Genomic DNA, 17,266 nt, shown 5'->3' on the forward strand with positions numbered 1-17,266 from the left:
ATTTTCCTGTGCTCCAGGGAATAAAGTCCTAAACTATTCAACCTTTCCCTATATCTCAGGTCCTCAAGTCCCAGCAACATCCTTGTAAATTTTCTCTGCACTTTTTCAAGCTTATTGATATCTTTTCTATAGGTAGGTAACCAGAACTGCACACAATACTCTAAATTTGGCCTCAACAATGTCTTGTACAACTTCAACATAATATCCCAACTACTGTACTCAATACCCTGATTTATGAAGGCCAAAGTGCCAGAAGCTGTTTACACACCTACCTACCTGTGAGCCACTTTAAGAAACTATGGATCTGTATTCCCAGATCCCTTTTGTTCTACCGCACACTTCAGAGCCCTACCATTCACTGTGTAAGTCATACCCTGGTTTGTCTTCCCAAAGTGCAACACCTCACACTTGTCTGCATTAAATTCCATCTGCCATTTTTCAGCCCATTTTCCTAGCTGGTCAGGATCACACTGAAGCTTTGATAGCCTCCCTTGCTGTCCACTATACCCCCAATCTTGGGGTCATCTGAAAATTTGCTGATTCAGTTTACTACATTATCATCTAAATCATTAATATAGATGATAAACAACAACTGACCCAGCACCGATCCCTGCTGCACACCACTCCAGTCACAGGCCTCCAGTCAGAGAGACGACCATTTACTGCCACTCTCTGGCTTCTGCCACTAAGCCAAAGTTGAATCCATTTGGCTGCCTCATCCTCAATGTCAAGTGACTTAATCATTTGGAGCAGCCTCCTATGAGGGACTTTGTCTACATGGGCTTTAGCAAGGCCTTTGACAATGTCTGCTGCCTTTCCCCTCATCAACCTCCTTGGTAGCCTCCTCAAAGAACTCTATAAAGATTGGTTAGACGTGACCTACCACGCTCAAAGCGATGTTGATTATCCCTAATCAGGCCCTGTCTTTCCAAATACTTGTATATCCTGTCCCTTAGAATATCTTCTAATAATTTACCCACAACTGTCCCAGGGGATTTATCTACCTTCATTCACCTCAAGACGGCCAGCGCCTCCTCTTCCATAATCTGGATACAGTCCCTGACCTCACTACTCTTTTGCCTCAGTTCTATAGTCTCTGTGTCTGTCTCCAGAATAAATATGGATACAAAATATTCATTTAAGATCTCCCCCATCTCTTTCAGCTCCATGCATAGATGATCATGCTGATCTTTAAGAGGACCAATTTTGTCCCTTGCTACCCTTTTGCTCTTAATATAGCTATTGAAACCCTTGGGATTCTCTTTCACCCTGTCTGCCAGAGCAACCCCGCGTCCTCTTTTTTGTCCTGATTTCTCTCTTGTGTGTTCTCTTGCAATTTTTATACTCAAGTACCTTGTTTAATCGTAACTGTCTATACCTAATATGTGCCTCCTTTTTCTTTACTAGGGCCTCAATATCCCTCGATAACCAAAGTTCCCGAAACCTGTTAGCCTTGCCTTTTATTCTAACAAGAACATACAGATTCTGTACTGTCAGTATTTCACTTTTGAAAGCCTCCCACTTAGCAAGCATCTCTTTGCCAGAAAACAGCCTATCTCAATTCACGCCTTCCAGATCCCTTCTGATGCCATCAAAATTGGCCTTATTCCAATTTAGAATCTCAACCCGAGGACCAGTCCTATTCTTCTCCATAATTATCTTGAAAATAATGACCACTAGATCCAAAGTGTTCCCCTACACACACTTGTCACCTGCCCTGTCTCGTTTCCTAAGAGGAGATCCAGTATCATGCTCTCTCTACTTGGGACCTCTACATAATGAGGGAACTTCCCTGAGCACATTTGACAAATTCTATCCCATCCAATCCCTTTACAGTGTGGGAGACCCAGTTAATATGTGGAAAGTTAAAATCACCTACTATCACAATCTTATTTTTCTTGCCACTGTCCGCTATCTCTACAAATTTGTTCCTCTAAATCCCGCTCACTATTGGGAGGTCTATAATACAATCCCATTAACGTGGTCATCTCTTTCTTATTCCTCAGTTGCACCCATAGTGCATCAGTAGATGAACTCTCCAGTATGACCCCTCTGAGCACTGCTGTGAATTTTCCCAGACGAGTAATGCCATCCCTTCCCTTTTAATACTTCCCTCTCTATCGTGTTGAAAACAACAGAAACCCAGAACATTGAGCTGCCAGTCCTGCCCCTCCTGGAACCAAGTCTCATTAATGGCCACAACATCATAATTTCACGTACTGATCCATGCTCTGAAGTTCATCTGCGTTACCTACACTCCTCGCATTGAAATAGGCGCATCTCAGAACATTAGTCCCACCATGCTCATCAATCTGTCAATTTCTGTCTCTGCTTGTAGGCTTCACATCTACTTTCCCCACAGCCACTCCACTTGCTGCCCTTCTTCTCTAGTTCTCACCCTCCTGCAATTCTAGTTTTAAACCCCCAAGCAGCACTAGCAAACCTTCTCGCAAGGATATTGGTCCCCTCCAGGTACAAACCGTCCTGTTTGTACGGGTGCCCACCTGCCCTGAAAGAGAGCCTAATAATACCAAAATCTGAAGCCCTCCCTGCTGCACCATCTCCTTAGCCACATGTTAAACTAGACTAGCTTCCTATTTCTTGCCTCACTAGCACATGGCACAAGTAGCAGTCCCGACCACCACCTTGGAGGTCCTGTCTTTTAACTTAACACCTAACTCCCTGAACTCGCTTTGCCAGACCTTGTCAGCCTTTGTGCCTATGTTAATGGTACCAACGTATGCCACGACCTCTGGCTGCTCCCCCTCCCCCTTAAGAATGCTGTGGAATCGATCCAAGATGTCTCTGACCCTGGCACCTGGGAGACAACATACCACCTGGGAGTCATATTCTCGTCCACAGAATCTCTTATCTGTTCCCATGAATCTCCTATCACTATTACATTCCTTTTTCTCTCCACCGCACCACCCCCAACCTCCCCCCCCCATTCAACCCTTTCCCTTCTGAAAACCAGAAACCTCAGTGCCAGAGACCTGGCTGCTGTTGCTTTCCTCTGGTAGGTTATCCCCCACAACAGTATCTGAAACGATATACTTGTTATTGAGGGGAACAGCCACAGGGGTGCCCTGCACTGACTGCCTATCCCCTTTCCATCTCCTGACAGTTACCCTGCTACCTGTATCCTGCAAACTAGGTGTGATTGCCTCCCTGTAACTGCCTCAGTGTAGAGTTTATCATCTCTTCAGTTTCCTGAATGATCTGGAGTTCATCCGGCTCCCTAACATCGTCGTTACAAGGTAGATTATGAGGTCAAGAGTCCATCTTATACTAGGGAACCATTCAGTAGTCTTATAACAGCAGGATTGAAGCTGTCCTTGAGCCTGGTGGTATGTGCTTTCAGGCTTTTGTATCTTCTATACAATGGGAGAGGGGAGAAGAGAGAATGTCTGGAGTAGGTGGGGTCTTTGATTATGCTGGCTGCTTTGCTGAGGCAGCGAAAAATATAGACAGAGTCCATGGAGGGGAGGCTGGTTTCCGTAATGTGCTGAGCTGTGTCCACAACTTTCTGCAGTTTCTTGTGATCCTGGGCAGAGCAGTTGCCATACCAAGCCATTGTGCATCCAGATAGGATGCTTTCTATGGTGCATCAATTAAAAATTGGTGAGGGTTAACAGGGAAATGACAAATTTCTTTAGCCTCCTGACGGAGTAGAGGCACTGGTGAGCTTTCTTGACAGTGGCATCTACGTGTTTGGACCAGGACAGGCTATTGGTGATGCTTACTTCCAGAAACTTGAAGCTCTCGACCTCAGCACCATTGATGTAGACAGCATGTGCATCACCCCCCTTCCTGAAGTCAATGACCAGCTCTTTTGTTTTGCTGACGTTGAGGGAAGGGTTGTTGTCATGACACCATGTTACTAAGCTCCTCCTTAAGGAGGCCATCTCCTGTTTAAACTAATAGCAGTGCTCTTTAAAAACGTATAAGAAACACTTGCTCTCTCATAATAAAAAGAGAAATTTTATCCCCCTGCTTGTATATCAATCCAGGTTAGAATTTTTCTTTTGCTTACTGTTTTTTTTCACAAATCTGGATGCTGTGTATATAATTCAGCATTCAAGAAAGATGGTTTATTTTAACTCCTGTGCTGCTGCTTGTTTAATGTCATTTTTACAAAAGCCGTGGCCTTGTGGCTTGCAAAATGTTCATGCAAAAGTAATTCAATGCATGCTTGTGAAACTTTTTACAGATGACTGAATTTTTGCAGGTATCCACATGTGTAGCTACTTTGAATCATGGTACTGGCCCTATTGTCTTGTATGTCATGCTTTCTCAGTTGTGCAGTCTTTCTTCTTAAACTTTGTACATGAAGAGTGTTCTGCTTTATAATAATTAAGAATGCAATTTGCGGATTTTAGATTTGAAAGTTTATACAGATAAATTCAGTTTTCTTTTAAATAACAGCTACAACTTTGTCACACTGTATAATTGCTTGCCATATTGTGGAACATTAGTTCTGGCAAATTAATAGTATGTTCCCTTTAGTTCCACGTTATTTTTGTGCCTATAATAACTGGAAAATGCCTTTTGCATGACAGAAGATTTAAGATGACATCTTCATGGTTATGAATTTTCAGTAGCAGACAGGAAACACCATGCCCCTTTTTCCATGGTAAAATTCAAGCGCTATGGACATTAGCTGCGGTTGTAATGGAATCAAAATTACTTTTTTTCCCCTTTGCAGTTTTTTTCCATGGATATTTCATGGGATCTTCCTGCCATGGTGCAAGTGCTAAATGCAGAGCTTTTTTAAATGACTGGTTATATTAAATATCAGTTTTACTTTGACTTCCACAACTAGATCATCCAATGTAATCGGTGTATAAGTGTCACAGAATAACCAAACAACTTTTGCCTTTTGCTCTATTTCTGCTCCACATGTCCTTTCTTGTAGCGTTTTACTTTTGTCACTTTTGATTCTACACTGGGCACCTTAACAAGGACTTCTAGGAAAGTTTTTTTTGTTTAATGCTATCATTACAGATAATATTATTGGTGAGATTATGCATGCAAAGTATCATTGTTTTCTTTGTCCCCTTTTTTTACACGAGTTTTCCTTGTATCGTTCTAATCAGAATCAGGCTTACTATCACTGACTTGTATGACGTGAAATTTATTGTTTTGCAGCAGCAGTACAGTGCAAAGACATAAAAATTATTATAAAGTACAAAATAAAATGCAAAAAAAAGGAATAATGAGGTAGTGTTCATGGACCGTTCAGAAGTTCTGATGGTGGAGGGGAAGAAGCTGTTCCTAAATCGCTGAGTGTGGGTCTTCAGGCTTCTGTACCACCTCCCAGATGGTAGTAACCAGAAAAGGGCATATGCCTGATGGTGAGGGTCTTTAGTCCATAAAAAATATTGCCATAACAAGAGGCTAGTAATCCTTCCTGCCTTCTCTCTATACTTAATGTATGATTAATTATCTGATGTCTTTTGGAAGTACTATATTTTATCAAAAAATCAATTTTCCAGTTCTGCAGCTCATGTATATGTCTGATAACTCTGATTTTGGTGCTTATTTTGAGATTGCAGCTATCGCAAATTATTTCCATTCATTTAATCTTTTTTCATTATATAAACACAAGTTTCCACCAAATGCAATTTTTCACCATTTCAAATAGTATGGCCTCAGATCATCTATTAAACCAGATTCCCTTATAATTCTGCACTACCCTTACTCAAGGGCTGTTGTACTCCCTTCATTGTTAGGTGTAAAATGGTGTGCACTCTGTGACCATGGTGTTAAAGTGCTACATTGTCAAAGGTGCTATCTTTCTAGATAAGATATTAAGCTTGAGCAAATGATCATAAAAATCTCAACTTTTTTTTAAACCAAATATGAGCTTTGCTTCCCATTATCCAGACAAATGTGCATTTCTCAATCAACTTCACCAAAATCAGTATTTCATCTTATTGCCGTCTGGCAGAACTTCCCTTAGCATTAATCAGTTGTTATTTTCCTGGAGAAGCATTAACAGTACTTTGCATTCATTTACTGTAAAGCACTTGGGAGTTGCCTGATGATTTGAAAGTGACTCTATATGCAACATAATTTTTAGCAAATTAACAGGTATACAGTAAAAGGTCTGGTTCTATTTTTAATGTGTGATAAAGTGAGCAGTTTTTCAACATTGAATCTTAAAGATTGTCAGAGCCAACCTGTGGTTAGTACTGATATGAAATCTTTCTCACATCGGTTGGGTACTAGAAAAAGAGCTCATTGCATTCTACCGATCCATTAAAATCAGTTGATTACATCAGTATGTGGGACAGGAGCACCTGAGAGAATATCACTTTGTGCTCATCTTAGTGAGCACACAGTTACTTAATTGAAGATCAATTTCCTTTTACTACTTTTTTTTACCATTAATAAATTCAGATGGGTTTACTCTGCTAACTTAAATTTTAAATGCAGATGTAGGTGCATCTTGTACTGTGGATTTTTAGGATCTATCTATAAATTAGTTAGAAATTGATCATATTTTGTGTAAGTAGCATACAAATACTGAAGGAGATGCTTAGTTTTACTTTACTGAAGGAAAACGTCATTTACTAAAGTAAGATCTTACCAAGAGGCAGATAATGTGCAAGAGCAGGAAATGTGTTGTTTAAAGTCATGAAAGTTTGATAGAACATAGAACATTACAGCACAGTACAGGCCTTTCGACCCACAATGTTGTGCCGACATTTTACCCTGCTCTAATATCTATCTAACCAATCATTGATAATGATTTGTTGAGCTTAGAACCACAGTGCAGTCAGGTCTGAGGTGTCTATTCCAGATTGATGTCAAATGAAATTGTTATACAATGCTTTTGGGCATAGTTATGGGGAATAGATGATGTTGAACTTTTTTTTTCAAATTTTTACTCCTGAAAATTCAGACACTCGTGCATTCAATTATAACTTTTTTAAAAAGTGTTTATTTAAAAAAAATTGAAAGCTACGTTGGCACTTTCCACCTTACTGTAGATAGTATTGCAACCACACCAAATATTCTTAGGTAGTGAGGGGAGTGTTAGAAAGTCATGCCATCAGAAATAAAAGAAATTTAATTTTTGTTTTATTTACAGCATGGCAACAGGCCCTTCCAGCCCAACGAGTTTGCTCCGCCCATTTTAAACCCCCATATTAACCTACCCATACGTCTTTAGGAGAGTTTTGTTTCTGATGGAGAAATCCAGCTCGTGATGGATTATGTTAATTCAATATTAAGCCAATCAGGAGAGATGTCATGAAGAGTTTCTTCACAAACAAGTCTACTTGACAACTATTCTACAACACCTCCCCACACCCCACCCAACCATTAACATACTACTTCCAATCCTTCTATCAAAAAGGTGAAAGCTGAATCAATTTAAGTTTAAGGCAGAAATTAATACATTTTTCCGAGCTGATAGTTCACCTTGCAGAGGTGCACTGAGTTCCAGGAATTGAAGCACTGACTCAATGGCACTTGAGCAAACTGGATCAAGGAATGTCGAGTAAAAACAAACAAGTGGATAGAGGTTTAAATCATCCATGATGAAACAGGATGAAATGTTGAATGGCTGAGTTGTGTTCCACTTGTCACCAATTTCCTTCTGTGCAGTTTTAGAAGCTTGGGTTCTTGTGAGAATCTCCAGTCTGCACGAGTTTCTTTGCCTCGGCTAATGTTTGTTAAGGAAAGCATCACTGGAGACCTGATATTTTCAAAAGGTGTAACTACTTCTACCTCCTAGGCAGACTAGTTTGTGTAAAACCACAATTTCAATTCTTTCACCATTCTTTCATTTGTTATTCCCAATATTGTAATATGTGCTGCTTTGTGGGCATTTTGGAAAGTTTCAATGAATTTATTCTATTGGTTTTACATATTCAAGAGACCTTTTAATACTTGCAGTCCATTACTATCTATGTAATGTTACATGTAACTTATATTTTGTGTTTCAGAGACCTTATAAAAAAGCTTCTGGTTATTGACCGGACAAGACGATTAGGGAATATGAAGGTAAGTAATAAATGCATCGATAGAAACTACCAAATCACATTATTTTCATCAAATTTTATTTGAAACTACAGCCTTGGAGATTGTATAATTGATGTAAACTGCATTGAGTGGTTTTCCCATTCTTTACATCAGAGTTTCTAATTGAATATATCAATATTGTTAAAGGGCATTGCATTGTCTAAATTACTTCATTATCGTAGTGTACATCGTTAAATTTCTATTTTCTAATGCTTTCATTTTAATTTATTTAACTAAATCTGGAAATGAAAAAAAACACTGGTAATGGTGAACTGCACTGATTTAGAAGGTTCCTTACCACTGTCAACAGGGATAATTGGAATTGACCTTCCCTGCAAATGGATTTTTATAAAATAATAAGTCGAATATCTTAATGAAGACCTCATATCTTTTTATCTTTAAGAATTCATTGCAAAGCAGAAATCAGCTACGTAATTAGTCAAACGGAATTTTAAAATTTTGTATGTTTTTGCACTAATGGAAGCAACCGAAATATCGTGGATTCTGAAAATTTGAAATAAGCAGAAAATGCTGAAAAATAAGCAGAAAATTCTATGGAGAGGGTAATAACATTTTAGGTCAATGACTTTTCATCAGATCTTAGGCTGATACTTATTCCATTCCTGCAATTTAAGGAATATACAATATAATCCACAATATGAAGCTTAGTACATGTGGAACATGTCTAATTAAGTAATTGAGAACTGATGCTAGTACAGTTGTATATGAAATTCCTGTTGAGATGTTGGAACTCCATAAAGTTCCCTATTTAAACAATTTATTCTTTGTCCAATTTAACTAATAGAGAAGTAATATTTTATTAGTGTTCTTGTTGTAATTAGGCCAAAGGCAACTTATCACATCTGTAGGCTAATCATCTATAAACTGGATGACCAATTCCATTCAGGCATGTGTTTGCTGCTGAAGGCACAAATGACTGTTCAGCCAAGCTTTCTTCTGGAATCTGAAGTTCATTGGTCAGGCTGTGTTCTCACTTATGATTATTAACACCCTTTGAAATTTACTTCTAAGTTGAAGCCTTTTTTTTTTGCAGAAATATTGTTGTTAACAATGAAATCTCTATACTATTTGAGAAGTATCAGTAATTAGTCATTAATAGAATACTTAGATGAGTTATGTACGTAGCTTCTGCTTGTTCATTGAGAGTAAGTCTAAACTTTTCAAGTTACAAATTGAACTGTGTAGCCATATGTTGGTTAACTGATAAATATACTAAAGCAAACTGTTTAAGAGTTCTGAGTTTTACTTTTAAGCTAAAAATCGGGCATCTTCCAATGCAAATTCATACTGTTTCTAACTTGTTCAGGATCTCTGTAGAAGTTATTGCGGTATGAACTGAGGCTGCACTTAAGTTGGGTGGTTCTATTCAAAGAAGGTGCACACTTTGTAATTTTTCCTTTAAACTAAAGTGTTGGGTTTGATAATTTTGGTCATACAGTGGTGATGGCCTACTGTACAGGGCAAAATTTCATATCTCACTCATTTTGACAGATTCCACACAAAGCTTGCCTAGCAGTTTGCATAATATTTATAGTTCTTTTTATAGGCCCAGTTGCTTCTGAAGTGAAGTAATATATCCTAAAGCTCTGCAAAGCTTAATGCATCTGCAAATCATTTAGCTATGCAGCAACAACTGGGATGTTAGATTACTGGTACAGCCTCACAGTGGAGTATTCTTATTCATAAGAGAATGTAGTTTCAGATAAAGTGGGTTATAGGTCAAATGGCTGAATGTTATGGGCTGTTTATATGAGAGGATAGCCCAAGGTACCATTTGTTTTTAGTTAATGTGGCGACACTGCAGTTACCCAAGTTACAGAGCGATACTGGGGTAGAAATTTGTCTTGCACTTGCATTGAAAGTAGTGGCTATTAACATCAATGGATCAGAACTTGGGAACTGGAAAGCAAAGGGCTGTGGCTGATGTATTGCACATTTAGCTCAACTGACTGAGAACAAATTCTACCCTGGTGTATCCAAAGTTCACACAGACTGAGTGAATGAATGATAGTTGCAATTAATTTTAGCAGCAAATTGCATGCCAGATTTTTTTCTTTAGTTTTTAATGTATAAATACCTTATTAGGTCATTAATTTTTTCATTGCTGACTCTTGGTAATTTGTGGATTTTGTTTTGTTCTATATCAGTTTAATTTGACCATAAGACCATAAAATATAGGAGTAGAATTAGGCCATTCAGCCCATTGAGTCTGCTCTGTCATTCAATCATGGCTGATTTTTTTCAACCCATTCTCCCACTTTCTCCCTATAATTTGTACATAAGAACAACACTAGTGTGCGCATATGTCCAGAAATTCGAGCTGAAAACAAAATTAAAAAATTAAAGCAATTTTAATGAGAATGAATATTTATTCCATATCTCAGATTTTTTGCAGTGATTTATGCATTCTGTTGGGGTAAATTTTCATTACCTGAACTGCTGTAACATTGGTATTGGTTTATTATTGTCACTTGTACTGAGGTGGAGTGACATTGAGTTAGTACAGAGTGCATTGATGTAGTACAGGTAAAAACAATAACAGTACAAAGTGTCACAGCTACAGAGAAAGTGCAGTGCAATAAGGTGCGAGGTCACAACAAGGTAGATCCTGAGGTCATAGTCCATCTCATTGTATAAAGGAACCGTTCAATAGTCTTATCACAGTGGGGTAGAAGCTGTCCTTAAGTCTGGTGGTACGTGCCCTCAGGCACCTGTATCTTCTACCAGATGGAAGAGAAGGGAGAATGTCCTGGGTGGGTGGGGTCTTTGATTATGCTGGCTGCTTCACCAAGACAACGAGAGGTAAAGTCCAAGGAAAGGAGGCTGGTGTCCATGTATAACTATTGCACATTCTGATTTGGTAACTAGGTTTAGATGTATCCCCAATGCTTAAGTAGAAACCATATACAAAACTTATCCTATGACCCATTAAAGTGTAATTCACAACGTGGTTTGTACATCTCTCCTCCAATTCCCACAGATCACCAGATTGACATGCTGTAAAAATCTGGTCAGGATGAAATTTAACTATAAACTGTTACCTCAACCCATATAACCAATAATTAACCAGATAGCTTTGTGCACCTGTTGAATGCACAAAATTATTAAAAGCTAATTGTTTGATGCTTGCAAGATTAGTGATTTTGTAATATTAGTGCAATTATACTGTCTAGTGAGCGATACTCTTAAATAAAAAAAAATCAGTGAAAATATGTTCACAATGGTGTTATGAGGGGAAAATATACCAGGTGTCCCAATGTAGCTTGCAATGAACATTGATCAGCAACAAGAACTTCTATTTGTATAATATCTTCAACATTGCAAAGTGTTTCACTGTGTTAGCAAAACAAAACTTGGGCACTTGATAAGATATTAGTCCAGATTTGATCAGAGAGGGTTTTGAGGAGCATCTTCAAAGAGGCTGCATGATTTAGGAAGGTGATTCCAGAAAGGTCTTTGATAGCTAAAGTCATGTGTACCAGTGATGGTGTGAATAAAATCAGGGATAACCATATAAAGGATTAGAGAACTTCAGCTATCCTGGAGGGTTGTGAGGTGATAGGTGATTGGAAATCATGAAAGCAAGGTGATGAAGAGCTTTGAAATTGAGGATTCTAGTTTAAACTTTGGGTGTTGCTTAACAGATGCCTACATAAGTCAGCAGCCTTTAATTTTGAACAATGGTTGAATATGGCTTGAGTGAAAATCCAGAGTGAATGACCTTGTATCCAAAGCAGAATGAGGTTGGTCAGGAATGCAATGGAATTTAAGTCTGGAGATATTGGGAATAAAAATCGAAACAGGAACCAGGTCAGGTCATTAAGACTATTTAATCCATTTTCTATAATGACAATACAGATATGTGATCTGATGTTCATTTCAGGGTCAGTCATAACACCAAGGTTGTGAGTAGTCATTAAGGCATTTGCTAGGAAAGCGTTAGAGAAGATGGAAGAGAACAGAGTTTGTGACACTGTCTGATGACCTGAATGTGTAACTCAAAAGATTATTGAAAATCACTTCACAATTGCCACCAGGGGAAAAGAATATAGAACATAAAACACTACAGCACAGTACAGGTCCTTCAGCCCACTATGTTGTGCCAACATTTTATCCTGCTCTAAGATTTATCTACCCCTTCCCTCCCACATAGGCATGTGAATGATAGAAAAATGGAGGGCTATCTAAGAGTCTCTTAAATGTCACTAATGTATCTGCCTCCACCACCTCTGCCGGCAGTGCATTCCACGCAGCCACCACTCTGTGTGTATATAAAAAAAAGTACCTCTGTTACCCCCCCCCCCCCCCCCAACCTTCCTCCAGTCACCATAAAATTATGCCCCCTCATGCTAGCCATTTTCACCCTGGGAAAAAGTCTTTGACTGTCCACTCGATCTGTGCCTCTTATCTTGTACACCTCTATCAGGTCACCTCTCATCCTCCTTTGCTCCAAAGAGAAAAGCCCCAGTTTGCTCAACCTATCCTCATGTCAACAGTGAACTTGAATGACTGGTTCATAGGCAAGTCCAGAAATCACAATGGCATGGTGAAGGATTCAGCAGCAGATGGGCTGAAACAAGCAATATGTGGGAGGAGAAGGTGGAGAATGTACCAAGTCAGAAAATAAAGCTTTGTTTACTCAATCCTTGGTGTGAGTTTTGGATTGCGAGAGTGAGCAGAAGATAAATCTCTGGTTTGTATTTGTATGGTTAGGAAGCCATTCAGCTTAGAAAATAAACCTGGAGCTTGTGTAGCATCAAGCATTGGATGTTTTAGGATAGTTTATATTCACTGATTTAATTTTAACAAAGTTCAGATTCATATCAAATTCTTTGTTCTTTTATCTGTGCTTGTTGAGCTGACTTCTGCAGGGCAAGTTGAAAATAGTATTTTTTTTCTCTCTCCTTCCAACACTCTACCCCTCATAGAACCATACAGCACAAAACAGGCCCTTCGGCCCACCATGTTCTTGATCTGTTTTATATTTTAAAAAAAGACTTTTGATGAAATAAAGGCTATCACTTCAAAAGTGTGAACCAATGATTCACATGAATTTCAGAAGTTTAATTTATTTGACACAAGCAGGTTTTTAAACGCAATGACTGGTACTTCTAGGATGAGTTTTGTAATATTTTTTAAACTTTGTATGTGTAAGCTATTTAGTACACTCCAGGTTTTTCATCTCTTGAGGAATCACAGTGAAAGTTTGCTTCATTTATTAAGCTAATAAAACAGCCCACTCATGCCCTATATGATGTAGCTTGAAGTAGGAGTTAATCTAGCAATGAAAAATTAATATGCATTTAATGTTTAACAAAAATTATTCTTTCACTTTAGTCAATTATTGGCATGAAATTAGAGTAGAAAATAGTGAATGGGAGGGGGAAGAAACCTTTAGAATGAAAATTTTGTGTGTTTCTCCACCAAAGTAGATACTCCCTCGAAGTTACTACAGTTCAGCTTACAGAAATTTGGCCTAACAGAATCATTATGCAAAAATTTGAGAGATTGAATAAAATTTGCTCTCACGGACTTCTTGCTTGTAAAATGAATATAAATTAACAATCCTTTTTTTCCACTCATTTCTTGACAGATTTGCAAATGGAAAATCTTGATATGGGCTATTTTGTAGGAACACAATACCCACACCTCCTCCTCCACCGCACCCCCCCCCCACCCCCACCCCCCATGGTAACTTGGGGAACGTCCTGTAGGTAACATTTTGTAAAAGTACTCTAAATCCACTATTGCTAGTGTATTCGCAAAAATTTACCTGTACTGAAAGGACAGTGATGTAAATGTTGTAGTTTGTTGTGTTATCTTACTTGAACCAGTAATTGCTTCCAGACTCTTAGATAAGCAAGAATGCTGCAATTCATAAACTCATTTACATGATTATATACTAAATGTTGTTGGGTTAATATGGAGTCTTGTTATCTAATATAGACATGCCACATTGTAACGTAATTGGGCATCCTGTGGTAGATCATGGAACCTCAAAGATGAATATTTTGTTTGAATCTGAAGCATTACTAAAGTTGTACCTGCTTGAGCCCTAACTAATTAGTCAATTGGACTACGATGAAAAGATGCTTCATTTATTATGAAAGCACATCATCTGTTATTCAGGGTTCAGTTTTCTGTTTGCTGCTTCAAAACTCTTTAATACAGAGAGTAAAAGAGATTTTTCACTTTGGTGTACACTAGGAGAAGAAATCAAGGAATTATGAAAGTTTGATATTTTACAGTATTTACAGTGCAGCAATGCACCATTCATTTCATTGGTTAATAAGGGTGCACTGATCATTTTGCTTCATATTCTGTTTAGTCTTGATCTGCTTTTCTGGTGGGAAAATCCACAATTTCAATTGAATTTTCTGTACAATGGGATGGGACCTTTTTCATTCTCCTGCATTAAATTAATGTTTTCTCCGAAAGACAATCTATCTAACTATTCAGCGCTCCTTTAGTACAGACCATGAAAATTCTGTGAGGAGTAGACTGTATGTATAGTCCTTGCACTGGAACATTTCTTTAATGTGAAAGCTTTTAATACGAGCAAAAGTATTACCACTGAGCCCTATTAACTCTTGGCAGTTCTGTTGTATGTTAAAATACAAGTCAGTATTGTTAGTGTTCTGCTTTGAATTTATTACCCGCTGGAGACTTGAATTCTCATCCACTCTTGCCCTGAAATGGAAGACTGGACTTGCTTTGCTGCTTTTATAACAGTGAGTGTCATAGGTATTCAGGGTGTTTTCACCAGATGGGTTTGAATAAAGACATCTGTTCATTCCATTTGATATAATCTCTCTACCATGTGAAGACTGCTATCTTCTCATTAAATTAGTTGTTAAATGACTCTAATGCTCAGATCTCAGCCTCACTTCTCAGTGATTCTTTCCAGCTATTTGTTCATCCATCGTGTCAGCAAGTATCATAAATTTGACCATTTGTAGCCTTGGTCTTCAAGGATATCTGGAATTAGTATTTGGGTTTTGTCTCCCTTATCATGGAAAGAAAAAGTTGTATCACTCTTCAGTGCAATAACTAATCAAGTTGTTTCCCATAGCTCATTCTTCAATAGGAAGCTAACAAATTACGACTCTGGAATCTATCCACCATACAGTGCAGTGGACCAGCCAAGCCTGCAGCACTACTATGCTTTTACTCACTCACTGAAACCTGTAATCCTTAAGGAATAGGAATTCTAAAACTACTTCCTGTTCGTTTTCAGAATGGAGCAGATGATGTTAAGCGTCACAGATGGTTCAAGTATGTAGACTGGGAAGCAGTGCCTCTAAGAAAACTAAAGGTGAGCTGTCATACAATATTCCTGAAGCAAATGAAGTTTTGTGTATTTTTGCATTTTGCGTAATAGCAGCAATTAAGCCAAATATTAAAATCGTCTAAGGGCTTTACCATATACGAATCATGGTTGACTATTGTTACGTACCAGCAACAATAGAAACACACCGAGTCATGTATAAGTGTTAGAAACTATTTTATTAATAACTACTTGTGATGATAAGAAAGTAAAAATGTTAGATATTAAACATTAACCCCAAAACTAAACTCAAAGTGTGTGTGGCAAATTCCCAAACTGCAAGTCCAGGAATAGTTCTTAAAGTTCAGTTCAGCAAGTCGTAAGGTGAAACGTGAGCAAAGGCTTTTGCAAAACCACCGTTGACTGAAGAGAAAATGTAGAGAGAATTTACAAAATCCAAATGTTCCACGACAGAACCCATACGACACCTCAATCACTGATGATCTCCATTTACTTTATTCTGAAGTATCTGCCACCCTGAAGGTATTCGATACGTGGCTGTCCACACAAATACCTGTTTCCCTCTACAGGCTAACGACAAAGTGGACTCCACTTGTTTGCTCCAAAAATCCATACGTGGATTGTGGTGACACACAGTTATTGTTCTTCATCCATTGTTATGGAGTCAGTCAGTCTCACTGAGCAAAAAAAACAGCCAGCACGTTGTTATCTTGCTGTCGTGATGACACCACACACACACTACTATACTGTACTGTAGCTTAAAGGGACATTCACCAAATAGCACCCTGATCTGTAACAGTATTTAAATTGCATGTCATGCTTGTTTATTTAGTTTTCTTAAAATTATTCTTTTATAGGTACTTAGATGTGATTAGTAAAACTGTTGTTAGAGGTGGGTAAAAGCCTTGAAAGTAATGCCCACGTCCTTGAAATGAATAACAAATTGTATCACTGACTTCTAAAGCAAAAGCCAATTCTCCATAATGAAATAACTAGATTTTGAGGTGATGAATAATCCCGAGGTTGCACCTGTCCTGATGCAGGGTCTCAACCCAAAACCCCGACAGTTCCCTTCCTCCCACAAACGTTGCTCAACCTGTCGAGTTCGTCTAGCAGATTGTTTGTTGCTCCAGATTCCACCATCTGCAGTCTCTTGTTATACCTGATGTTGGTTTGTTGCCTGAATTGAAATTTTTAGTTGATAAAAAATACAGATTAATTGAAATGAATTTCCTTAAGTCAGAACTTCTTAGAAATTTTAATTTATGCTGGCAATCATCCTGATGGACAGAACTCTTAATTATTTATCAAAGAACATGAAGATATACAAAGTACTGTGCAAAAGTTAATTTCCTGAAAAACTATTAATCATTGACTGTAGATTTTAAAAATGCAAATTAGACTGACCAGTTGATCTGGATATTCCACTCAACAGTGAAATAATCACACCAGCAGCTAGCCTCCAAAAGCTGCCCTCGATCCAGTTATCTCTGTAGTGCAGACTTGCCCATTTTAGACATTAGATGTGATCAGGCATCTTTTCAGGTGGGATGCTTGGCATCCAGCAACTGTGAGGTCATAAAGTTGTTGAGCAACCTTTAATATTGTCTTGTGGCAAAGCAGATTTTAATGTAATTATTTCCTCCCTTTTCCAGCATTCTCTTAAAACTTGCTTCCACTAAAACTTAGACCCTTTGAATTCTGAATCACTTGGGGCCATTTCATTTCATGAAAGTTGCTTTGTAAATTGTTTTTGAAATCCACCTCTATTTGGTCAGATTGTGATCCAAGCTGATTGGTAAATAGTGGTTTAATACTTCCTGGCAGAAAGTAAATCAATTATGGGGATAGGATTTGAGGAGGAAAGTCTGAATCACTTATGGCTAATCCTTTTCATGTCCGCTGTCTGTAATGGTATTGGCAAGG

At 38.2% G+C, this 17,266-nt stretch overlaps 1 protein-coding gene across 3 annotated transcripts in view; it reads left to right on the forward strand.

The window, feature by feature from the left end:
• The window catches only part of prkx (protein kinase X-linked), an 85,238-nt gene that overhangs the window by 56,387 nt on the left and 11,585 nt on the right, over positions 1-17,266 (forward strand). For all 3 annotated transcript variants that reach the window (XM_052026080.1, XM_052026081.1, XM_052026082.1), the window contains 2 exons: positions 7,956-8,013; positions 15,290-15,367. In XM_052026080.1, coding sequence (XP_051882040.1) covers positions 7,956-8,013; positions 15,290-15,367 — 136 coding nt within the window. The remainder of the gene's footprint in view (positions 1-7,955; positions 8,014-15,289; positions 15,368-17,266) is intronic.

The sequence above is a fragment of the Pristis pectinata genome, chromosome 11, assembly GCF_009764475.1.
Source record: "Pristis pectinata isolate sPriPec2 chromosome 11, sPriPec2.1.pri, whole genome shotgun sequence".
Classification (NCBI taxonomy): Eukaryota; Metazoa; Chordata; class Chondrichthyes; order Rhinopristiformes; family Pristidae; genus Pristis; species Pristis pectinata.